Raw genomic sequence first — 27,536 nt, 5'->3', positions numbered from 1 at the left:
GTAAAAGTAATACTCGTCATTTGACCGTCTGCACAAAAAAGTGTGTCAATCTGTAATCATCTTTCGATACAATCAAATTGATTACACCCTCACTATTATTATATATTTTTTTAATAAATATATAGTTTTATGTCACAAATACAATATCATACTCACATTTATACTCGATATATATGTACATAAATTTATTACCTACCTTTTTATGGGCCTCTTACATACAAATAGTAAAAATTATAAAGTATATATTTATTATACATAACAATCAAAAACCACAAAAATAATATTGAATTTAAAATATTTGAATCGCTCTTGCGGTCAGCGACGAAAGAACATAAAATTCAAATGTACCGCCCACCTGCTGATAATATTCGTCCTTGAGTGCACTCTAGCGGGAGAAATGTCGCACTAATGACGGATCGATAATACAGCAGTTTGTCTGCTTCAAGGCCCTGCCGCTAGATGGCACTAGCGGCTCTCTCATTGACCCAATTCAGGCTTAGTACCGCACATCCGCACGGGATGCACGTTTCGCTTGCTCTTCGCCCCTACTGTCATTTTATAAGGGTGCACGAGGTCTAGCGCGATACTACTACCGCCTCCTTTTAACATAATTACTTCATTTTTTTTGTGTTAACATGTTATAAAATGAGCCGGCATGTAATTGTGACGTGTCCATACTGAGTGCCACAACTGTAAATTATTCACTTATCCGCGATTTCAAATAGTTGTGACATCATTTAACTATGCCTGGAAACCAGAAGTTGCAAGATTCTGCGGTGAACTGTCACCCGCCGTTGAAGATCGATGAGTTGCCGAAGGAAGATGAAGAACGCCTCGAGAAACTGTTCATCAAGTTAGATTCTGATGGCGATGGGAAGATAGACATCCATGATCTTTCACTAGCACTTCGTGAATTCGGCCTTCACCACAGATATGCAGAGGTCCGTACATCGATTTATATTTTTTGTAATGTTGAATGATATGTCTGTTCCTTCTTGAATTCACTATGCCCGTGAAGTTTCAAGAGACATACGTACAGTTCATACGTACGTTTGTTCTAATTGAGCTTTACCTTATTTTATATTTTCCTTGTTAAAGAGCGTATCAACGCATGCGTTTTTTTTTTCGCGCGTTCTATCAAACGGTTTATTTAATAAATTCTTGAAATAAACCTCGTTGCTCTCTTTGTTAAAGAACTATTAACATTGTTTACAGCACTTCGCGTTAGAATTCTTGCTGTTGAATATTCATTTTACTGTTCTCAACACTTCTAAAAATACACTCATGGCCCTGCTGAAGACATGTGTGTACCTAGTCCTCGTCCTCAGTGATAAATAACATCTGTCATGATATCTGAATACTCTTTTTTTTTGTAAGTTAATCATTATTCAAATATTTATGTACCACATAAATTAAAAGACTAAACAGACAGATTTTCATAGATTAAAATGTGCGGCTGCTGTTTCAATAATACATATATTACTCTTGAATGCGTGGCTAACAATCTGCTTTCTTTTTCTGAAATAACTACTAACATGTTCCTAAATTTAGTCCCAGTACAGCAATTCAGCGCACTCATGAACGCAGTTTAAAGATATCACAATTTTAAACTTTCAAAACACGTACACAATTTGAAAACTGTGGTTTTGAGGTTGGTAGCTTTAATTTATTGTGAAACCACAACATCTGGTAGACCATTTATGTTGTGCAAGAATATGAACGATATTATTTTACACATTCCCAGGAATGGCAGTAGTGGAGTATGTTACATACTGTTGTAACTCTTTTATGTTTATTCCAAGTGAGTTAAAATAAATTTTCCTTCCCTGATAAATAATTACACATGATGTGAAATTATATTAACATGCTTTATGCCCTTCTGCCCTCATACAGTTTACCTTATCTTTAATCCTGATTGATAGCAAATAACTAAACCAGTTCATTATCTTCCACCACTTAAGCCTGCACTTGATACGCCAACTCCAAGTACCCTCTCCTGCGCTACTTAGGAACCTCATTCATAAAGCTCTATTCAGACACACAGTATTTTATAGGGATCATTTATAACCTATACACCTTTGACTCTTTGGGTCATTGGAAAATGGATGACTTAGAAAGAGTCATTATTTCCACAACTCTATCGCGCACAAATAATCACAAAAAAGGCGTGATTTGAGATTTTCATGGCCCAAAGTATAATCGTGATTTATTTTTAGGGTATTCTTCCGTGTTTCGCTTCCTCCTTCTTTACTCAACATTTCAGACATTGTTACAATGTCTATCATTAGGGCAGATGTGTAGATTGTGGAGAAGTCTGCATTTATACAAATGGAAGTGATACCGTGCCACATGCGTCAATCTTCTTCGGGCCGGTATTTCAGTATAATTAGTGAAATGAATATGGTTTTCGGCGCTTATTTTTGGTGTAGAGACGGCAGTGCTAAGCTTAATAGTCCTTGACATCTACACCAAAACTAAATGCTGAACAGTATATTAATTTTTCAAATTATACTGAAATAACGGTCCTAAGAATATTGACGCATGAAACACGTTATCGCTTCTACATTCATAAACAAACACTTCACCACAATCTATATAACTGCCCTGTTGATGGACACTTTAACACTGTCCGAAACCTTGGCTAAAGAAGGAGGAATGTTGTGTAGATATTACACAACATGCAATGCAACAAATGTTGCAGCAACGTGTGCATTTGCATTGCTTTTGTGGTGCATGTGCGTTGTGTACGTTGCTGTGCGCACAAACTGCTCACCAAACAGGCATGAACGCTATGGTAATTTGTTGTGACAGCCTTTGTTGCATTGCATGTTGTGTTGCTAATATCTGTACACCTAACATGGCATTACGCAACTATGAGGAAGTATAATAATTGATTATTTAAAAAAATCTAATCATTGTGATCAATCATGCTACTTCTATCATTCAAGTCATTATATAAAAGATAATTAAGCATTAGGTGACCATTAATTCTGTTGGAATGACAAATAAACAGACAGAACACAAAGACCATATGTTAGACATTCACATTTATATTGGTTCAGGCTCCAAGGTGCAAGAAACCATAAAAGATTACCTATTTAATATTAAACTCTAAAACCGTGACATGCCTTTGATAATCTTGCTCATAAAGATTAGCAGCGATTACATCTTGGAAAGTTTATTTTCTTAGAATAATGATTGTTTATCAATTTTTTATTTATTTATTTGGATTAATACTAAAATTCCACAAAGCCAATCAATCCTTAATAACATCAAAGCAACATTATCTAAAAAAAAAAACTTACCAATAATTTGAGGGCATAAAGTCAAGCAATGCCACCTAAAAAAAACATACCAATAATTAGAGGGTATGAAGTCAAACAAAGTTATCCACGAAAAGACATAATACAATAATTATTTTTTTGTAGCTAAAGTTGTTTGATTTTAAGCCTTCGAATTATTGGTATGTTTCTTTGTAGATCACATTTCTTGACTTTTAGCCCTAAAATTGCTCGCATGTTTTTTTTTTTCTATACAATTCCGTAGTTGGTTATTTTGATGTATCTCATAAGATTTAGCCAGCGTTAACAATGTAGTGCCCGAAAACATATTTTTACAACTCGATTATAAAACATCGACTTTTCTCTACTTTCTATAAATGTAATATGCATGTATTAAATATGTAAACCTTCCGGAAGAAATTCTCTAAATGATAGTGAAAACCATATCAAAATCCGTTGCATAGTTTAGAAGAACTAAGCGCACAAACAAACAAACGCGGATAGCGACTTTATTTTATACTATTTATATATTTATTTTTATGAATTTATATAACATAGCAGAAAAATATTTTTTATTTCATAAATCTATGACATAGATTGTATTTCTTCCACCCCCCTATGCTTGACCCCTATATGTAATATTTCCTAATTCTTTTCTAACTGTTTTAAAGCGAATGCATAATCTCAATGTGTATGTCTTGTAATTTTTTAAATGTGTGCGATATAAAGGTTGGTATATTTTTTTATGTACATTAATTTTAATTGCATGTCTGATAAACCTGGCATAATGTCCTAAATAAACAATATTTTGCGAAGGATTTTTTTTTTAAATATTACAAGTAAAATCAGTTATGTAATGTTTATTGGAAGAGTCCAACGTGGTTGCAATAAAAAAAACTTGAAAGTACGGAGTTAACAATTCTCTTTAAATTATTTCAACCTCCAAATATTGACACATTGTTTAGCGCTGAATAATTATCCCGGCATAAGAATATACGCACAATCTTGATTGTGAATTTTTTCAGTGTATAAAAAAATATGGGTACCTACCTAGTCTTTATTGAGACTTTGCATTTTATTTTATTGAAGAATATAATACTAAAAATTTTAAGCGAAACATGAATCAGAACAAGACACAGAAAAATAAAAAGATAACGGTCACAAATAGGAATCGAACCCAGGATCTATTGTCTTACCGGGACAGGCGTCTTAACCAACTTGACTGTTGGTTCCTATTTATTAAATGTCAATGTAATTAACTAATAATATTTTGGCATTGTTATATTGTGTACTTAATAATATTCAAATAAATTGATACAAATCGTTGCATCTGGGGCCTGCTGTGAAATTGTTTATTGCCAATTTCTACAAATTAATCTGAATTTCTAAGAAAAACCGCAACATATGCTGCACATTGTAAAAAGCTAGAAATTAAAGTAATTAATTATAAAAGAAGAAGAAACAGAAACTGTTGCTTCAATAATAATTACTGCGTTTGTGTTGTTATAAATTGAATAATTGCGTACTGTGAATGAAACACCCTTGATGATTTTTTTTTTCATGTGACATTATCGAAATCAGATCTGTGATGCATTATTTTGCAATCGGTCTTATACTTGAATATTATATATGTTAAAGAGATACGGTGTCCACTTATTTGTTACACCAACAATTCTGCAGCAGAAACATAAATAACCAAAATAATTATTTTCAAATAAAATAAATAAATTTCTTGTCGCCTGGCAAATTTCTTCTTGGATCTTGCATCCAACAGAAATAAATGGATTCAAAAAGAATACATTTAACACAGACAGCGGTGATTTCATTTTGTAATGGAATAGCAGTCGTTCGGGTAAACAAAAAATAGTAAACACAGAACGACTTCACATATCCGGGGAAACACTCATCTAGCTCACACATTTATGGCATCTCCCCAATTCGTCTATAATTACATATTGTGGTAATGTTTTTTTTTTAACTCCCAGACAACAGAGTTTCGTAAAGCTTAATTATAGAATTTTGATGTTTACGTTTTTTTTCTTAGACTTTGTATTATTCTTGGCATAACCGAGCATTTCTTTCACTTCAATAATTTTGAAAAAAAAACTTTTTCATTTTGCTACTTATCAGCTTTAATTTACATACAAATTCAACAACTACCGATCAGAAATTTAGCGACTGTACTTTTATCTGATCCATAGCTGTTAAATATAATCATGCATTCATTATTTGCCTCTTTGAAGCGTTACAAATAGCTGTGAAACATTATTTAACAAAAAATTTCTCGACCATTAGTAGTCCAGTCAGTGGGGGATAAAAAAGGGCTCCACCTTGCAAAAGGTTAGGTAGTAGCGATTTTGATATATGTTGTTAAGATTGGGACTCTAAAGAAAAAAAAAAGTTTTCGACCTTGGGAGGGTCGAGCTCGATCCGCCATCTTGGATTGAAGGTGCCAAAATTTGTTTTTTTCAAAATAATTGTGAAGTCGTCGTTTTTACAACCAAATTGTTTAAGACAAACTTAAAGACAACTAAATTACCTACATTTTTTGTAGAAAGTTTTTTTTTGTAAGTCTAATAGGTAACGAGTTACAGCGGTTGAAAGAAGAAAATTTTGACAAAAAATTGTAAAACTCCAGTTTTCTTGATACATTTTGTACGAACATATTACACAATATCATTTTAACGTATTTCTACGTTACAATATACTTATATAGCATCATCCGTGTGCTCGATGACGTTGATTTGTTATAGTGGGATCCTAGTCTACAGCTGACTTGGCAACACTGATTGAGTCGGGGTGGTTACAGGACGTTGCCTGGATGCTCGGTCACTCAGTGTGCTTGTGCGCAAAGGTACGAAATCATCATTTTATGGTGTTTTCGAACAACTTCCAGAAGGCGTGCAACTTGAAGGTAGCAAAATTAATGTTGTAGATGGAGGATATCTTTTACATAAAGTTGTATGGAATCGGAATGATTATTTTGGGTCAATTTGCGAGAAGTACGTTCACTATGTAAGAAATCACTATGGATCATATGCAGTCATTGTTTTCGATGGATATCCGCTTGATGATGGTGAAAAAAATACGAAAACCGCAGAAAGACTTCGCCGATCGAAGAAGCACATGTCTGCAGATGTTCTTTTCGATGAAATAATGCCAGTTCAAGTTTCACAAGAACGATTTTTAGCCAATGAAAATAACAAAGTCCGTCTGATTTCGGTGCTTACAAAGCAATTTATACAGGATGATTTTACAGTTAAGCAGGCTGAAGAAGATGCTGATGAGTTGATTGTCAATACTGCGATTTCCTTGTGTTCATCATATGACGCTGTTTTCATTATTGGCGAAGACGTTGATCTCCTAGTTCTGCTGACAGCATGACAGCATTAGCACCACAACAAAATAGTATATATCTTCGCAAACCCGGTAGAGGCAAAACTTTTGAAAGATTGTATTCCGCGAATAGTGTGAAATACAAAGAGGCGGCTGAGAATATTCTGTTTCTTCATGCCTTTAGCGGCTGCGATACAACATCGTCCTTCTTCAACCAAGGAAAAAATAAATTTTGTTCGCTTGTGCAAAACGACACAAGACTCAATGCCATGATAAGAATCTTCAAACAACATGATGCAACACCAGAAGACATAGCAGTTGCAGGAACACGCTTTCTTGTTGCTTTATACGGGGGTGACATGGATAAGGAAACCTTGGAAAAAGTCCTCTACAAACGTTTCGCAAAGTCGACAACAAAAAGCAAATTCAATCTTGCCTCTTTGCCACTAACGAACGACGCTACACGGTACCATGCATTTAGAACGTACCATAAAGTCCAAAAATGGTATGGAATCCAAAAAAATCCAGAAAACTGGGCCGGGAAACGTGACATCAACGGGCTTGTTCCAGTAAGAATGACAAAGAAACCAGCACCCGAGACTTTATTAAAATTTATTTCATGCAATTGTAAAAAAGGATGCGGCGTTGCATGTGGCTGCAGGAAAGCTGGATTGAAGTGTTCTATTGTATGTGGGTGCTGTAATGGTCAAACATGCCGAAATTCGCCAGAGGTTCACATCGATGTCGAGGACGAAGAAGAAGAGATTTTGTCAATGGAAGCCCAAATATCACAGGCAATGAGTTAGATGATGACATTGATGACGAAGACTGTTATTAAGTAACATAATTTATAGTAACATAATTCACAGTAATGTAACATAATTTACTGTAGCATAACGCTGGTATATCTGTGGAGTTGACCTACTGGGGATACCACAATAAAAAAAAAATGCGCAATGTTCTCTACCTCATGGTGGTGTGGAAATGAGTTAACAAAATTATTATAATTATGTAATGAATAACCCGCAAAAATTACAAAGTTGGGAATTTCATCACTTTTTTGAAAAATATTCACATTTCCGCCACTGTAACTCGTTACCTATTAGACTTACAAAAAAAAACTTTCTACAAAAAATGTAGGTAATTTAGTTGTCTTTAAGTTTGCCTTCAACAATTTGGTTGTAAAAACGACCACTTCACAATTATTTAAAAAAAAACAAATTTTGGCACCTTCAATCCAAGATGGCGGATCGAGCTCGACCCTCTCAAGGTCGAAAACTTTTTTTTTTCTTTAGAGTCCCAATCTTAACAACATATATCAAAATCGCTACTACCTAACCTTTTGCAAGGTAAAACTCCCCACTGACTGGACTATAGAGACCTGTTCAGTCTTTGGTTCATTCGCTTCACTGGAGGTGACTTAATAAACATTTTTATGTTTATCAAAATTGTGCAAGCTTATAAACTTGACATTGTTCTTGTCAAGCAATCAGACGTGTAAATTAGTTGTATGTGTATGTCATTAGTATTTCAATGCCATGAAGTCACATAATTGATGGTATTATTTCCATAATGGTATTCTAAAATCGTTCGACAATTACATATTATATGAATACTCCTGAGATACAAAAGCAACATACATGGTTTACAGCATGAACCCGAAAGACTTCAACCAGCATTTCCTGAGCTTATTTGGAGAAAACCGGTAGTTGTCATTTTTCCGTGATGGTTTTTCTTTATTTCAATTATTATATATATTTGTTTACCGCACATCGTTATTGATCACACTGTTACAGGTTGCAACGGATCATGTGATACGCGCTCTGTCTGCACAGTGCTACTGGAATGAGACGGAGTGTGTATCACGTGTTGCGCTGTGGCGATGTGTTGTAGAAAAATATTTATTATCAAAATGGAAAAAAATGTCATCAGACAGCAAAATGACATCCACATTTTTTAATCCAAATATGCTGTATATAAAGACATTGGTAAAATATTTCCAACATTAATATCTGTTTATAATAATGGCATACTTTTTTATGAATATTTTTTGTAATTAATTGTACAATAACAGGGCCACAACAGTTATCAAATATATGTTTTAACTACTGTATGACTCATTTTGCGTATTTATGTATGTTTCCAGAAATTCCTTGCACAATCAGACTCCAACGCGAGTGGAGACGTTTGCTTGTCAGAGTTTATTCACTATGTTAGAGAGCATGAGAAGAACCTAAAACTCCAATTTACACACTTGGATAAAAACCAAGATGGTAATTATGATTTTTATCTATACTTATCTACAATTTGTTTAAACAATGGAATGATTATCTACCTTTGCTTTTGTCAGATGAGATTATCTAGAAATGAGTAAGTATGAAATTTATATAGATGTGTTGCAAGATAAACATTCAAACTAGTAGACAAAAAAATTCCATTGTTTAGTTACTGAAAATAAAGGTTATGATGTCTGTAGGTTTTATCATTTATCATGAGTAACATTTTATATAAATGGATTTGTTTTATGTATTAAAGAAACTAGTAGAAAAGTGTAGGTATAGACTGTAAAGATTTTATCAAAGTAATAATGCGTGGAAATTTAGATAGAATTTTTTTTTTAAATGAGGTGGATTGTGTCTTACTGTTACTTTTTGTGTACAAGTCTTTCATTTGTCACTGAGCATAATTTATGTTTTTCTGCTCAACTTACTTTTTAGAGCACCTCAGGATCTACACGACGACGCACAAATAACTCATGTAACCCTTTCTGTTGCGAAGTTATGACTGATTGTTTGGTCGCTTAGAGTGAATTTTGAGGCTCTTATCTGACCCCTTTCCCTGCTCAATAACCTAAGCTCACTAACGACCAACGGACAATGGTCCATTTTTAGAATATACACGCCACTCTGCACCACAACCCTTGGGCCACTAGATAGATTTTAATATTTGATGACAACAAAAGCATTCCATCTGGCGGGACCTTAGTATCGGAGCTTTTTTTAAAACCTTTTTACATTAAAAAACTTTAATCATGTCATGAAATGTGTTGAAAATTTTACTCAACAAATTTTACTATCGTTTGTCAGTAATAAAATTTTGCTAAAGATAAATAAATAATAATATTTGGATGATTTTTTTAGCGCTGTTTTTGTGCAAAATCACCTCAAGGGCGCTAAAGATATAAATAAAACTAATTTATTCAATTCATTTTCACTCAGCCGCCCTGAATTGAATCCAAACATAATTACTGGCGTCTGTAAAAATACATTAACATAAGTACTTTTTGTACGAATTATATACCTACGTGTTATTTTAACCCCAGTAACTAGTCAACTAAATGACAATATTTTACAGGTTATGAGTTATACACTGAACTTTTCATATAAAAGCACTTCAGGTTTATAACTTCTTTCCAATAAACATTTGAATAATGCATTAAATTTAGGCGTTTTTTATTTTATTTTTTATATTGTGTTAATTTTTTCACAGTTCCTTACGGTAATCTCCAATGGCTTTGTATAATATATCGGCGTACCAAACTAAACAATTTTTAAATTATTAATTTACAGTCCCAATAAAATTTTAATTAAACTGCGTAAATATTTTCTTGAACGTTTCATAGTGCAATTTTATTTCCACATTAATTATTTTATGTGGCATTGAAAAGTTAACGACTCAAACATAGCATGTGATAGCAATCTATTGATTAGGAACTGTTAGGTTACGTACTACAGCAATTAGGAAACAACTCACCTTCCCACCTGGGACATCTGTGCTTACCAAAGACAATGATTTACATAATGTATGTGTATGTCGTGTATATGTATTTGTCCTCTACTTGTACATATTTTCATGGTAAGTTATTTAAACTGATCTACCGAAAATGTTTCTGTGGGTTTCGATTGTTATATGATTCATTGTTAAAATACGTTGTGTAGATGACCCTGGATACTCCAGACACAACCATCTTTACATAATTATATCCGCCTTTTTTGTAATGTAGGCTACATAATCCATTTGTAGTTGAAAAATGCTCACATTGAATAATTATGCAAACATATTATACATGGTGTCCGGAAATTAGTGGTACAAGCGGGAAACCGGTAAATCTACGTCATGTTTGGAGTAGATTTTGTGTTCATCTTTTTTTTTTTTTAGTTTTCGTTTTCGAGTAAATCGAGTCCTAAGTGGGAATTTTTCAGGTCAAATTTGAAAAACGTCAGTCTCTAAGGGGTTAATCTCAGCTGTTTAATGTATTCTATAATGCAGACCGGCTCCAAAAGTTTTTTTTTAACACTTTAAGTTGACGAAAAAACTTTAAAAAATAAATTGAAATTATCAGATCGAAAAGTTTTTTAAGAGTTCTCTATGTGATGTAGATTCATCAGTCAATAAAGGATTTATTTTTTTTTAATAATATTTTTATTAATAAATTATTGTTTCTTTGGTTTTTAATATATTGTGTCTATTATTTTCAGGAAAAGTGGACTTGGAAGAACTCATATGTGCGTTTGCCGACTTAGGTATTGCAATGGACCGTAGAGAAGCCACCAATTTGCTAAAAAGGTTTGTTCAGAATTTAGGCATTTAAAAATATTTATTTTTAATATTTTCCCTCCAACCGATAGAAGTCACACTCTCAGTTTTATTTGTCAACTTTTGAGCTGATTTTGTTACTAATTTTATAAGCAATATGTACATTAGATTCATCCATTACATTTCTCTGAAAGGATAGAAAGATAGTAAACAGTTCCTGAAAACAATATTCTATCCTATTATTATTTCATCGCCAACTCTTTTTTTGATAAAGTTTTTGAGGTATATAAATTTATTTTTTTCCATCTTAGGCCCTTCTTCCACAGGAATACGCACATATCCAATACTCGACAATTGGCGACTACCGCTTTACATATGCGTCGAGATTCGTACACAGGCACAGGTTGCCGACATTTTGTAAACTTGTCAGTGGCGCCATTCTTCCGCTACCAGCCTGGCCATCAGACCACTCTCATAATCAGACATTTTGTAAAAATGTGTTTGATTTAGATCAATGCTAGTAATAAAATAGTCAAAAAGGAATGACGGGACATAAAAATTACAGCAACTGCTTGGTTGTGAGTGAGTTTATGAAAGCATTCTAGTTTTGACGTTTCGTAAACCTATCAATGTTTGGTGTGGAAGCAGGTCTCGTGATTGCAGTAGTGACATGTATGGTTTATATGCGACATGTTGTTTGCAACGTGAATACACAACATGAGTTATATACTTGCGTACCTGTGTGGAAGAAAGGCCTTTGATCTCATTATATTTGTTATTTACAGACTTGGTGGATACCAATAATTAGAACGCGTGTTCGGTTATAATGTTTATTAAAAATTTAGTACGGATTGTCTACGTCTATCTTCTGAGCTGTCGGTTGGGTAAAGAGAGCGAGCAGATGCATCCGTCATCTTTTATACCACTATCTGTCATCTCGCTCTTACACATTCAACAAGCAGGCGTACCACCAAAAACCTTTCTTACATCCTCCCCTACTAAAATTGAATGCCCCTATCTACATATATTATACCCTATTACTACATATTCACATTACAATTTTATTTTATATATTTCATTTTCTAACAAATTAACACAACATATTTTTTTTTAAATTTAACTATCATATGCCGCGTTTCTTTCTGCTTCCCTTCTCTTGTCTCATCGTGCGTCCACTCCTCCTCCTGGACTGCGAAGTACCCTCATCTTGGACGAAGTCTTCCCTGCCATGGGTTAGACCTGAAACATGGAGAAACAGTATTAGAGTCACTTCTATTACGTAACATACCTGAGAGATTAACTTCATCCGTCGACAGTTCCATTGTGTCAGACGTACCGACTTCCGGCTTATCTCCCTCCTGCCATGAAACATGTAATTTTTTTATCTGGTCTAATGTCTTTTCCACACCATATTAGACTTGTTAATTTTTATGAAATATATTTTGCTACCTTTTTTTTCAACAATAACCCCAGGGACCCATAACCTATTACCCCGAGCTCTGAAATCTCTAGTCATCACTTTCTGACCTACATTCAAATCTGACTTATTTCTACCCTTATATTGTCTTTTCTGTTTGACTTGACTCTGAATAACCTTTTGCTTTACTTCGTGTTGTCGAGTAGAACCTGAAGTATTCGTTCTTTCATCAACCTTCCTAGGAATCAGAGAGTCAAATACTGTTCTAATTTTCCTTCCCATTAATAATACAGATGGTTCACACCCTGTTGTTGCATGAACGGTATTTCTATAGTCAGTTAAAAAGTTACCTAACTTTTCTTTATAATCTGAAGGAAATCTATTATTTTTACAAATTTTTTTAAGAAAATTTTTACAGGTTTTAACAGCATTCTCAGCTTGCCCATTGCTACTCGGGTGGTTAACTGGACTAGTGATATGTTCTATCCCATTTTTCTTACAAAAATTTTCAAAATCCTCAGAACAAAAACACGTACCATTATCACTAACTAAAGTTGCTGGAAAACCAAATTGTGAAAATAATCTATGAAGTACTTCAATATTTTCTTTTGAAGACAGACTGTTTACTTCCAGACACTCGATCCACTTCGAAGAAGAGTCTACCACAATTAAAAAGTTTTTATTATGTAAGCTACCATGATCAATATGCACCCTGAACCATACTTCAGGTTCATAAGGCCATACTGCTAATGAACTCTTTTGTGATTCTGGTTTAATTTCTAAACAATCTCTACAATTTTCCGTTATTTTCTCCAAATCTTGATTAATTTTTGGCCACCAGACAAAGCTTTTTGCAATGCCTTTAGTCTTAAAAACCCCTAAATGAGATCTGTGTAACATCTGTAAAACTTCTTGTCTTAAAGACTCAGGAATAACAACTCTATGTTGATATAAAATACACCCATTTATCAATGACAATTCTAACCTTTTTTCCCAGAAAACTCTAATAAAATTAACATTTTGTGCCTTTTTTACTGATGCTGGCCAACCCTCGATAAGAAATTGTTTTACTTGACTTAAAATTTCGTCCTTTTCGGTCTCACTTCTTATCACGTCTAAAGACACATTAAACCCGTTATTTTCAAAATAATTAATGTAACCAGACTCTATATTATCTTCACAGCTAACCTTTTCTATTGGACACCTGCTCAGAAAGTCTGAACAATTATTTTTCGACTTTACGTATTCAATCGTAAAATTGAACGATCCTAACATAACTGCATAACGCTGTAATCTTGACGCCGCAATCTTAGGAATTTCTCTATTCTGACCGAAAATTCTGATCAAAGGCTGGTTATCTACAGCTAAAATAAATTCTCTGCCGTACAAATATTGATAAAACTTCTTAATCCCAAAAATTATAGCTGTTGCTTCAATATCCAAAATCGAATAATTCTTTTCCGCTTTATTTAAAGTTCTGCTTGCGAACCCTATTGGTCTTTCTACGCCATTCTTAAAGACGTGGATTAACGTTGCTCCGATTCCATTCATACTTCCATCCGTGACAAGTTTCACAGGAATATTCTCGTCGAAATGCGTTAAAATCCTATCCGAAGTTAATATTTTTTTTATTATCGCAAAACTGTTTTCTTGTTCTGTACCCCATTGAAACTTAACATCTTTTTTAAGTAAATCGTATAATGGTGACAATATATCTGCCATGTTTGGAATAAAATTACGATAATAACTAACCATACCTAACAAACTTCTCAATTTATTTAAATCACTAGGCGCTGACGCGTTTAAAATGGCTTCTTTATTCCGCTGACACGGTTGAATCCCTTGCTCACTTATTTTATAACCTAAAAACTCAATAACTTTTAAATTGAATTCACACTTTTCACTATTCACCGTTAAATTACAACTTTTTAACCTATCTAAAACGAGACACACGTTTTTTTCTAAGTCGATTTCATCTTCTCCTATCACAATAATATCATCCAAGTAGAACGTCATGTTCCGTAATCCTGATAAACAATTTGCCATTGCTTTAGCAAAAACTGCTGGCGCTGGTGATAACCCAAACACTAACCACGTATAACCACCATATAATAGTTTTAAATTTTCTCCTGACGAAGGAAGGGATCTTCCGAAACCGGTAGAATGAAAATAAAACTATCGTGGTCAAAAACAAATTTATGTGTTTTTATTACAAATTTATGTGTTTTTATTACAAACACTAACCGTTTATATTGAAATAATCCCAAGTGGGTATTGATTGTTGTGAAACGTCTACACTCCTTTTTCAAAACAAACTGGTTATATGCGGATTTTAGATCAATTTTAGCAAAAACCTTGCCCCCATTCACTTTGGTTAATAATTCCTCAATTCTAGGTAACGGATACTCGTCAATTAATAACTGATTATTTACTGTAGATTTATAATCACCACACAATCTAATGCTACCATCTTTCTTAATCACTGGCACGATTGGACTCGCGAAATCACTATATTGAACTTGCTCTATAATACCGTTAGAAAGTAAATTATTTAATTCGCTTTCAACTTTTTCCTTCAAAGCGAACGGCATTACTCTGTAATTACGAAATATCGGAACGGCAGAATCTTTTAAGGTTAAATTCACTTCGTACTTGTTAAACTTTCCTATTTTATCCGTAAAAACTTCTGGAAATTTTTTTACTAATCGCTCCTTTAATGTATTTTGTTTTACACAATTAACGATCCCCGTTATTCCCACGTTAAAGAGATTCATGAAATCACGTCCTAAAATCGATAGAGACGAACTACGGACGACAATAATTTTGAGTCGGTGTCGTAAACCGTTATACTCTAGTATCGGTGTGAAAGTACCTACCACACCAATGAGCGTATTGTCAAAACTCCGTAAGCTCACGTTTTCGTGCAATAACTCAATACTGCTGAATTTATTGAAATAACACTCTTCGGGAATTACGCTACAAGATGCTCCAGAATCTACCATGAATTTATTATTTATTCCGTCGAGTGAAACTTCTATATAATATGGTATCACCAACCATTCCATCCGATAACAAAATATTCACGTTTTTACGTGTTGTTACCCGTTTACACTGTTTTGCTAAATGACCCTTAGTACCACAAATTTTACATACATAATTTTTGAATCTACATTCTACCGCCGTGTGATTATTATAACCACAAACCGTACAATTACGCTTTGTAACTTGATGAACCGGCGATCGCGCACGATTATTACTACTGCTTCGCTTGAAACTATATCCATCTCTCTTTTTCACATGCGTATTAGGTGAGACACGACCTCCGCCGACTTTTAAATTAGCTAAAACTCTGTTATCAGCTGATTGAGATTGAGTTGAAGCTACAAGTTCAATACACTCTGCTACTAGCACACATTTTTCGAAAGTATATGACTCACTATCGAGAAATAATTTTTCTCTAATCTTACCGGGTTTACAACCTAATACAAAGAAATCTCTTAATTTATCTGATAAACTATTCCCGAATTTGCAATTGCTAGAAAGAGATTTTAAACGAACAGCAAAATCGCGAACTGATTCGTCATTCCTTTGTTTAGCTGAATAGAACTGTGATCTTTCTTCAAAAAAACATTTTGTCGTACAACAATATTCATTGAGCTTAGATATCAAATCTTTTAAATCAACCTCTGTTACTTTTTTTGGAATGCACAAATTTACCAGTAGAGAAAAACAATCATCTTGCAAAGCATTCAGGAAAATAGCTCTTTTTTTAACATCCGATGCGTACTTTTCATCATTCACAAGGAGGTACTGCTCGAGACGGACCTTGAAGTTCTCCCAGTTACCGTCACGCAAACTGAAGGACCCCAATCCTGACTCCATACTTCCTCTGCCCAGAAAGGTACCCACAAGACAAGAAAAGAAAAACAGAAAAAAACTTCCCAACGAGATTTCTCCGCTCTCCAATCTGCTCCTTGGACCCTCTCAGGAAACCGCTCCTTGACCCTTGTTGGCTGGATGGCTCTTCCCAGACCGCTTCTAAGACCTGGTAACACCGATCCTTGACCCTCGGTGCTGCTGATGGCTGCCCCAGACCACTCTTGTGGCCCGGACCCCTCCGATCCTTTGACCCTTGGAGATGCTGCCGCTTGACGCCCTGGACCCTTCCGTGCTTCCCCCTTCCGAGAAACTGGCTGGCTCCAGTGGCTTCTTCTTCTTCACTCCTTTCAGTGAAGAATAATTTCGGTCCGGCCTTTTTTACCGACCCGAACAATATGTTGCAATCCGAGCTTATTCCGACAATATCGCGTATTTTTTTCGTGCGAAATCTCGCGCGTCGATTCTTTTAATCGTTGTTAATTTTTACGATTTCCGTAGGCTGCGCCACTGTTATTTACAGACATGGTGGATACCAATAATTAGAACGCGTGTTCGGTTATAATGTTTATTAACAATTTAGTACGGATTGTCTACGTCTATCTTCTGAGCTGTCGGTTGGGTAAAGAGAGCGAGCAGATGCATTCGTCATCTTTTATACCACTATCTGTCATCTTGCTCTTACACATTCAACAAGCAGGCGTACCGCCAAAAACCTTTCTTACAATATTATTACAAATTGTAGAAATATTTTTTTATTGCGTATTATTTAAATTGTGAACATAAAATAATTTAACTACAGGATAATCATTTTAAAGAAACCCATAAGAACATTGTATACAAGAGTGTACAATGGCGTGCACTGATCAGGGAAAGCGATAAGAAAATAGCAAATTAATTATAGATATTGATTTACCACCTTACTACAGACTATGCAAGTTTTCACTAAGAATGGATGTTGGTTAGCATCCATATCAGCTCCTTTTTCATATTATAAGCCAAATACTGGATATATTATAAACCTCCATATTTTTTTCTACCACATAATTGCATGAAAGCCAACATAACATGTTTAATATTTCATTAGTAAAATTGTAGTAGTCAATATAAAGATCCTAACAGATGGCACTGATTGCTACATTTATGATTTGACTTTTTCCACACTAAGTAAACAAGTCTTCTCTTGAATGGGCGTTGCGCACACATCAATATTGTTTTGTAAAATACAGTCGAGATTTAAATATGTCAATTGCATCATTTTGCATATTTAGGGCAGGTTGTTTAACCTTTCCTTATCTGTGGTGTGTATTTACTACACATTGCTTCTAATCACTTTAATAACTCTTTAAATATAATATATTCTGGGTTCAGATTTTAGGTATTCCTCCGTTATACATTTATGCACTGAATTAAAAAATAATATATTACATAGTTTTCAAATTCAATTAGAAATCACAGTTTTTTGTTAAAAATCGGGAACAAATACACCAATACAATCAACCGTGTGATACTAATACGCGAAGAGCGTGCGAGGAAATGACACGCTATTGATGTCCTGCTTTAATTCGCTATGCGGGAACATGAGACATCCACACTTCTGAAGTTGTAGTTTTTGATTTAGACCATCGATACCTACGACCGCACAGCTGTGTTTGTGCCAGCCGCTAGCCAGTTGGCCGCGAACCGTCGTTAGATGTGGACCCCTCGCACGTTTCTTTAGCATCTGCCGATGGTTTTTTCATGTTTTCAGCAATTAAATTACAATTATTATCACTTTTGATATAAAATATAATAAACATAATCGATTAGCTATGAATATTCATATTTTTCCGATATTAAATCGCTTATTTTGAGATGTGTATTGACTACACATCACCGGAACGCGTGTATTTTTTTAGCACAGTAAGGGAAAGGTTAACAAAGGTTAATTTTCAAGTTATTTGAAAGTTCTATTCAAGTTCTGTAAAGCAACTGGACAATAATGATATAACAGAATTTCATAGAACTTGAAAATTAACTCTGAAATTTGATGAATGGTTCAAATTCTGTAAAACAACCCGTCCTTAGTTTGCTTTTGACACGTTATATTAGGGCAGTAGACAATTCGTTGCTGGAACTTCGTAAGAGGGTACTGTGGGCGGGTGTTCCAAACTTGTTGGAAAAACTTTTTCTAACCCATCGGCACACTTGCCGCCAAGATTGGGGGCTGCACTTTTTTTCGCCCCATTGGGGTGACTAAAACTTTTCCCACATACGTTAGATAGTTCACAATAAAATTTTAATCTATATAAAAGCATAAAAAGTGTTTATTTGAGGAAATATGGGGTGCAATATTGCACAGTAATAATCCTTCTGAAGTATGCACAGATGTGACTAATAAAAATTAATATGCCGATGGGTTAATCTTTCGATACTATCGGTGTGCACAAACACATTAAAAGTCTCTCTAAAAAAAATTCTTGTGCATTCATTTGTTTTGCATTAAACCCATAACAGTCAAGTCTGACCGCTTAACTGGAAAATCAATACAAAGTGCAACCCAGATAGCACATTTAACTGGAACATTGCCAAATGCTCTGACATACATTTTAACAATATTTCAACAGCATTATCTATCTAGATCCACTAAAATATGGAGTTTTCCATTGAGCCTGGTCTCTGGTGGAGTGAAAGTAGATGATTTACTTCTGGGCTTTTTGTACTCACCCACTAATTGATCTACTAAAATATGGAGTTTTCCATTGAGCCTGGTGTCTGATTGGGTGAAAGTAGATGGTCTGCTTTTAGGTTTTTTGTACTCACCCATAAATTGATCAAATTTTGATAAATTTCAAACGGCTCAATAGTTTTTCGAATGTATTTTTTTAAATAAATTTATATAAAATGTATGAGTTAATGGAACATATCTTCATCGCCCAAAAATAGAATTTACGCCACCATTTCAGCGATTTTCTTAAGAAGCAATACGACTATACGTACTGATCAGCACGATCAACCCCACCCATCGATTTAGTATAATCGATGATAACTTTTGGTTTCTCCTAATTAGAAGTTTCATCGGAAAAGTAACTTTGTACTTCGTAAACAAACTCGTCTTCACTACCGCTGAATTAAAAATTCTCCATATTTATTGCGCAGTAAAAACTATTCAAATAAAATGAATGCATAGTTATTTTAATGAATGAAAAAGTACAATCTATCACCAGTGGGTACTGTATACAACTAATATAAAATGTAAACTATGTTGCCGCTGCGGCGCCATCGGATTTGTTAGAATATTCTCTGTTGTCGCTGTTGCAGCGACAACAGAGTACAAAAGGTTAACTTTATCCTTGTTGACTTCGAAATGATTTACTATTACTTTATATTGTTTTTAATACAAAGGTTCAGAGATTAAAAGCAAGCTATTAACAACTCTAAATGGATTTTCTTTATTTTATCGAACAAGAGAGTACAATGGCATTTTTTTTCATTTCTTATACAAGGTGTTACGGGACGAACTAGACTTACTTTAACCAATGTTTTCTGGCATTATTTGGAGTAATTAATGTAAATGAAATTTTTATCTCCAGTAACATTTTTTAATTTTTTTCTTTTACTCAATAATAACAAGCTAGAGTCCATGTGAGGAGTTAGGCTGTTACTCGGCTGAGTGACCTATGATGACATGTGGGAGATATTTAAAAAATATATTTTTCAAAAAAAGGTTATTAATTAAAAAAACATTAAAAAAGTCACCGGAGACCAAAATTTTATTTACATTTTTTACTCTAAATAATGTCAGAAATCCCTGGTTAAAGTAAGTCAAGTACGTCCCTTGATTCCCCTATATAACCCTCCTTTGTGAAATATAGGTGGCATTCAGAAATTCTGAGTATTTTACTCAGTAATTTATTTGATATCGCAATTGAAACTCACTTGTAATGCCAAATATAGTTGCGGTCATAACTGTCCGACTGATCCTATAATTAATACCGATCTTAATTCATTATTTTCTTAACTGTTTACTGTGCGACGTGAACTTATTTTCTTGATATTTTGGTTTTTTTAGAATGGACCAAGATGGCAGTCTTAACATCAGCTATGACGAGTGGCGTGATTACCTGCTCCTCGCTCCCAGCACCGATATTCACGGCCTCATCAACTTCTGGAGACATTCAACTGTAAGTCATTTTCCACTCACTTTTTATTTAATTTATATCATCGTCGTGCATTTCCAAATATGTACACATAAGATTTTCAGCTCTGCATAGCGAAAGCGTTTTCGGGGCAGTTTCTTCAGCCAATCTTATAAGCAGATCTAATTTTCGTGGTTATAGTCTTAACCGGTCTTTGACCGGTCGGTGGCCGAGTTGACATCGCGTTTGGGTCCCACCCAGGCGTAGTGTGTTCAATTCCTCGGCTGGCTAAGTCCTCCATCACAACACAAGCGACATTTTCAGCTTACTGTGGTGGTAGTAGGAGATTTTCAAATATTGTCAGGTTATTCGTAACCCAGGAATGTTTGTTTTTCTTTAAAAAAAAAAAAAACTGTCATTTTTCATAATAATTTTATGCCTATGATTATGTCTTTCTCGCCAATCTTTGATTAATCAGGAAAGCTGATTGAAAATTATACCACTTTTTTTCTTTTCTTCTTTTGTTGGTAACAAATAATACTTACAAATTAATGACAATTTGCTATTTAGTATCTTGTTTTAAAACTAATGGAAATAAAAATAGAATGATGTATGCAATTTAGTTGAATATATAGCAAACATCATTTAGTAATAAAAACACCCCAAATTTCAATAAAAAAAATTGAAAATAATAAAATAGAGCTAAGAAACGTTAAAAAATGTATCATTCCGCTTTTTTAAATAGGTAAATTAGCCATATTTGTAATAGTATTATATCCAAGAGTCGAACGAAGACATTATGCAACAATTTAACTATATATCTGCAATCTTAATATGTTTTATCCAAATTTTTCGCATTAGTGTTCACAAATGTTGGTGAAAACACTTGTTTCTTGGATATTTCAATTCTACTTTCTGGTGAAAGTAGAAAAGGTGTCATTTTGAAAATAGCATTGTTGTGGAAAATTCTGTCAGTACTTACACAGGTTTTGTAAGTCAGTAAAATGTAGGTTTGACTTGAAGTGTGTTTTCGATACATCTTTAATTTTTGTATTTATATTATGTCTAGGAAACTTTATTTATATCTTATAAAATATTTAACTCAACATTGTCTTTGATTATTCCTTCAAAATTATATTATTTAACTAGGCAGGTACACATGTATGTGTTCATAATTTTCGTATTATGATTAATTTATTACTGAAGTGTCTTACCAAACCAATATGAATATTACAAAATAAGCCTCACCACATCACACACTTACAAATTGGTACAATGTCTATGTTTTTTTTTCCACGCAGGCGGTAAGAAGTTTGGTTATCTTCAAAGTACCATAAACAGTTTTGGGTCCTCAGATATGACCAGTAAATTTGCGACAAGCATCACTCTGGCGATGAGAAAAGGTTTCACTGTAATTAAGAACGGCAGCACTGAGTAATTATTCTTCTTCACCGAGTATTAGTACTCAATGCATCTGTTCTATATTATTTTACACTTTTGATTGCTTACTTTCGCAATTAGCCATGAGCATAAAAATGTTTCTATTCTATGTATGTATTTAAAAACATATCAGCATATGTGACACACTTCCGATACGTCAGTATAGATTACATATTATTTCCTAATCATTATGTCGTTGTCAACGTGAAAATACATCCCATGTGTCAAAAACAGACAAGCTAAAAACTCGTATGATTTGAGATTTTCACGACCAAGAGGATTATAGAGAGTATTATGCCGTGTGGCGCTACCTCCTTCTTAAGCCAATGAACACTGCAATGCTGTCCGAAACGTTGGCTAAAGAAGGAAGTAGCGCAACACGGCATAATACCCCAAAACAAATCTTTATAAGATCTAAAAACTGATTTTTAATAGTTATTGTTTTTTTAAAACATAAAAAAACGGTTTCTAGTTTTAAATACAATAATATGTATTTTTAATGTTTTAAAAAACAACATCTCACTCTTAAAAATCGGTTTTTAGCTTTACCTTTATTTACTCATTGATGGTATTTTGGCGTTAACGATGATATGTACTAAAATTGAAACAATAACTCAAAGAAATATTTTTATGCCATTTTTTATGCCTTTGTAATAATGTGTGCACCGTAGCTTCGCATTTTGGATTTTATCTCCATCTATAAATGTGACCACATTCCACAAATCACAGTTTTAAATATTTATTTCAAACACCACAATATTTCTCTCAACTCCTCTCCTGCGGTGTCACATTGGAATAAACATATATTTTTGCCAATAATATATAATGCTTGAACTATGTATATTATGATTAGAATGTAACCACATAACATATATTATGATTAGAATGTAACTACATAACATTATATTTTTTCGGTATCACATCCTAATGACATAACATTATTGCTTACAACCAATTCAATGAAAAATCATAAATAGAAAAAGTGGTGTATTCAAATTATCACAAAAGATAATAATATAAGTATAGAATTAGATATTAACTATTATTTATGCTACAAATGCTTCAGTAAGCTTGTTTACTATAATCCATGAACTGTATACTATTAGAAATAAACTACAATATATACATGTAACGGTTCCATGATAACTCAACACAGTGACAATTCAACACACCTTTAAAAAGTGATATAAAGTCATTAGAAATGATGAAAAAAAAAATTTAAACCTAACCTAACCTATTTAACACAGTTAATAAAGTTTTTGTATCATCACTTTCCATGACTTTATATATCTTTTTTAAAATGTGATGAATTATCATTTTGATGATTTATCCGGTCACCACATGTTACAATATTGTTTTCTGTTTATTTATATTTCATCCAAAAATTCTGAATCACCACAATATTACAAACAGATCTTCAACAAAAACTGACTAGAATTAAAAAATAAATTAATTTAGTTTCTAACTATATTTTTTAAGGAGAAAATTTCAATAAGTACCAGTTCTAAAAAAATAATAATATTACTTTATAAAAAATGAAGAAGATTGCTTCTGCTTGTTTTATAGATAACCTACTTAATGTAGGTCCCGTCAATAATCACGTGCTTCGAAGCACCCCACTTTACAACACAACTTTACATCAAACATGATAACACATTTGATAATAATTCACTAGATGGCGTACACAACATTATTTTTGTGAATGGCAACTTTTAAGTCACATTACATTTTTAAATAAATCTATTTGAATTTCACTTTTGTTTTCGTAAAATTTTTGAAACGGAAAGTAACCCACTTCCTGACGTCCGATCGAGCTGAAACTTAGCAGACAGACTCGTTGTAGATGAAATTGCATTCTATCAACCTTTAGTGGCAATCAACACACACACGCAGACATATACGCATTTCTCTGAAATTGGATGACATTACGGCAGTTAATATACACAATAAATGACAGTTTTATCCAATCAGGATTTGGCTTGGTTGTTGACTCCAGTTCCTGGGTAGAAAGGTTCAATATTCAGTCAAACCAAAAAATATATAATAATAATAATTTTTGAAAGACAAACAAAAATAGTTGATTTTTTATATCCCCTTTTCCTAAAAGTGTCATGTTATATAAATGCTTCGATAAGGCAATAATCCTTGGTATGTAGTTACCCACTCCTATCATTAACCACTATGAGACGGGTATAATTTTGTAAATTTCTCAGAGCCAAATTTAATATCTATCTATCTACATCATTGATGTATTCTATGATCTACATAAATAAAAATGTAATTGTTCATTTTTTTTAAATTTAAATCTCCAACAATTCTTCACTGATTTATGATCTACATAAATAAAAATGTAATTGTTCATTTTTTTTTTATTTAAATCTCCAACAATTCTTCACTGATTTACATATCTATACTATATAGATGTCACGTGACAGATTTAAAAAAAAAAACAATTAATTTTTTTTAAACAGCGCCATCTCTTGGACATGAAGCAAAAAGCGCTAGTGTTTCTCTATCTGCATAGACGAACATGGTAATATCAAATAAATAAAAAAAATCAAATTTTTTATTTTGAATTTTTCGTGGACATTAACGAAATGTGTTCAAAACATTTAAAATCACTTCAAGGTAGTCATAATTTCACTGGACTGCAAATGTAGCCAACCGCAGTCGGGATTAAAAGCGAAAATGATTGCTTGTGCAATAATTATGGAAGGTTTAGCTCAGAGGATTAAACTATTTCTGCAGCCTCCTGGTCGAATTTGCTACTGCTACTTTCATGGGTTCGTAGTAAATTTTAATCAGTTATTTCACATTTCATAATATGTAGCATTCTTGCTGCGCGTTCCAGAGTTGTAGATACTTTCATCATCTCATCAATCATCTTTAACTTTTCACCGTGGATATTATGCGTCAATAAGGCATACCTCTATTCATCTGTTTCATTGGGTGGTGCAAACGTCTAATATTCTATACGTTGGTATAAGTGCGGTGAAATAGGTCATGTTGGAAACCGCTTCTTATAAATCGCTTTCTGTCAGCCAACGTGCTTAATTTTTCACTTTATACTGTACCCCCAGTTAAATTCTTTGTATAAATGGCATATATCTAAATTTATAAAGTTTCTTTTTTTTAAATTATATGCGTCATGTTAGCAGATGCATTTGTAACTCTAAGGACGGGTTGTTTCGGAGAATTTGAACAATTCATCAAATTTCAACGTTCATTTCCGGTTTCTGTGAAAGTCCTATTCAAGTTCTGTTAATATATCATTATAGGCTATTTGCTTGACAGAACTGAAATAAAAACAGAACTTGAAAAAATCTTTCGCATTACTGGAAAATGAGCGTTGAAATTTGATGAACTGTTCAAATTCTCCGAAACAACCCGTCCTAAGTGATTGAGTAGTGTCAGTTGATCAATTATTACCACTGACCGCTGCTGTCGGTGTCAGTAAATAGGAAAAAATGGTTGGTTAATGGTTTTACAATTATGTTACAGTTTTATGTAAAATAATTGTAGTAATAAAGAAAGATCATTTGAAAAATGTGTAGTACAAAAAAATTTGTACATTGTTTTCTTTGAGGGTGCTATTTAATCAAAATAAATCAATAAAAAGGTTCAAGAAGAACCAAGAGTAGAAGAGATAAGACTAGCCAAGAAGGGGCGAGAAGATGCAAGAAGAGGCAAAAAGAACCAACTAATACAGCTAAGAAGAGACTAACAGAGACAAGTTGGGGCTGTAAGACGTAAGAATGTATAAAAAGAGTCGAGACGACGAAACTAAAAAGAGCAAAAAGTGACGGGGTAAACCAGGAAAAGTCAAAAAGAGGCAAGAAGAACAAAGACATTAAAAAAATAAAAGAAAAAATAACATTCAAATTAAATCCTTTATTGTTGCCTAAATTCCAATATTGGCTAATTAGGTTGCCTGTATACCGGTCAATTAAACTCCAACTTCCTTCCCATCCTGAGAGCATGTGTTCCAAGTTCTAACAAATCAATTCCCCTGGTGTACTGGTCGCACCTGGACAGGTGTGCTCCTGGCTGGGGTGGTACGATCGTATTGTAAGTCCTTCAATCCAATATATGTTACATAACGGAACTATGTAATTGAATGGTAGTAACGAAAAGTTCATGTGACCTTTGATAGTATAATATTTTGTAATACTTGTTGTTTGGACGCAAATTTAGAGAAAACTAATAAATATTGCTACCCACCCAGTATCTTTGGCGGGTGTTCCAAACTAATTGGAAAAACTTTTTTGAAACTTTCAATACTATCGACGAGCACAAATACATTCAAATGATTCCTCTTTAAAATGTGCCTGTACCTTAAGTTATTTCATGCAATTTTCATTTCGTAATTGTGGGAATCTAAAGGCAACACACACACTGACGTCAGTATAATTTATATTTTAATGTACGTGTGAAAAAATATGATATTTATCTCTTCTCTATTTTGACCTCTTTCTGCGTGAAGACTTAATTAATCTTAATTAAGATATGATTACTTCAAATGAATAATATTTTTGATGGTTCTGCAAGACGACAACAGACTAAGTTGTAAGTGATGCAACTTGTGAAAAATTATCTTCACTTATAGACGTAATGGCTTCCAACTTATATCAACCAAACCGAGACCTTTCTTGTCATCTGAAAGGATTTGGATGCATAAATATGTACATATATTTTTAAACATGGTACATAGTATGAAAGGGACAGTTATTATGTTAGGTACCTACTGAAGTAGTATAATAATAAGTCGGACATGTTTTTCATCCATTTCCACTGAAAATTCTATTTTACCTGTTTTTTTTTATTTTTAATTCAAGAAATAAGCATGTGGTAAAACCATATATGATTGTGTGAGAAATGTGGACATCTGCAAAAAGTACAAGGCTGATTAAGATTATTAGGTAAGAATAAGAAAGGGACGCTTAGATGGTTTCGGAATGTAGAGCGAATGAGTGAAGAAAGGAGTGTAAGGAGAATATATGACAAAAATGAGAATGGTAGCAGAAGTCAGGGACCGCCGAAGAAGATATGGCACGATCAAGTGAAACAGATACTTGAGTCGGGCCATGTCAAGAGTCAGAATAACAGAAGAGTATGTATGTGACGATGTATGAATGTGAATGAGACTAGGAATATGTGCCAAGACCGAGTTGTTTGGCGGTCCGTCCTCTCTGCCTACCCCTGTGGAGTAACGACGTGATGGTTAGTTAGCTTGTTACAAGAGTAAGATTCCAACTCAACCCATTCGAATGCCAGCTATTATTATTATTAATATTGTTTTTACTGTTAAATTATTTTCGTAGCCGTATGGTTAAATATAATTTTTTTTGTTTTAATTGAAAAATCGCTGGTGCTTGATTTTAACCTTTTTATTGATTACGATTTTATGAAAAAGTATCACTTAACCCTTCAGGCCTCTGGAATATTGACCATTATATTTCTTAAAGATGCTGTCAGAAAGTGGCGAATTTGTGTGAATTTCCGCTTCTCAAAAATATCCAAATAAATGGAATA

At 33.6% G+C, this 27,536-nt stretch overlaps 1 protein-coding gene across 1 annotated transcript in view; it reads left to right on the top strand.

The window, feature by feature from the left end:
* Positions 1 to 521: 521 nt before the first annotated feature.
* The window catches only part of SCaMC (Short Calcium-binding Mitochondrial Carrier), a 91,335-nt gene continuing 64,320 nt past the window's right edge, over positions 522 to 27,536 (top strand). The window contains exons 1-4 of the mRNA XM_089646109.1: positions 522 to 941; positions 8,764 to 8,890; positions 11,096 to 11,183; positions 20,498 to 20,609. Of these exons, the coding sequence (XP_089502235.1) occupies positions 744 to 941; positions 8,764 to 8,890; positions 11,096 to 11,183; positions 20,498 to 20,609 (525 nt within the window). The 5' untranslated portion in view covers positions 522 to 743. The remainder of the gene's footprint in view (positions 942 to 8,763; positions 8,891 to 11,095; positions 11,184 to 20,497; positions 20,610 to 27,536) is intronic.

Source organism: Hesperophylax consimilis, chromosome 23, assembly GCF_061612785.1.
Source record: "Hesperophylax consimilis isolate HC1 chromosome 23, BYU_Hcon_1.0, whole genome shotgun sequence".
Taxonomy (NCBI): domain Eukaryota; kingdom Metazoa; phylum Arthropoda; class Insecta; order Trichoptera; family Limnephilidae; genus Hesperophylax; species Hesperophylax consimilis.
The sequence above is the reverse complement of the archived record's forward strand: the minus strand, read 5'-3'. Positions and strand labels throughout refer to the sequence as shown.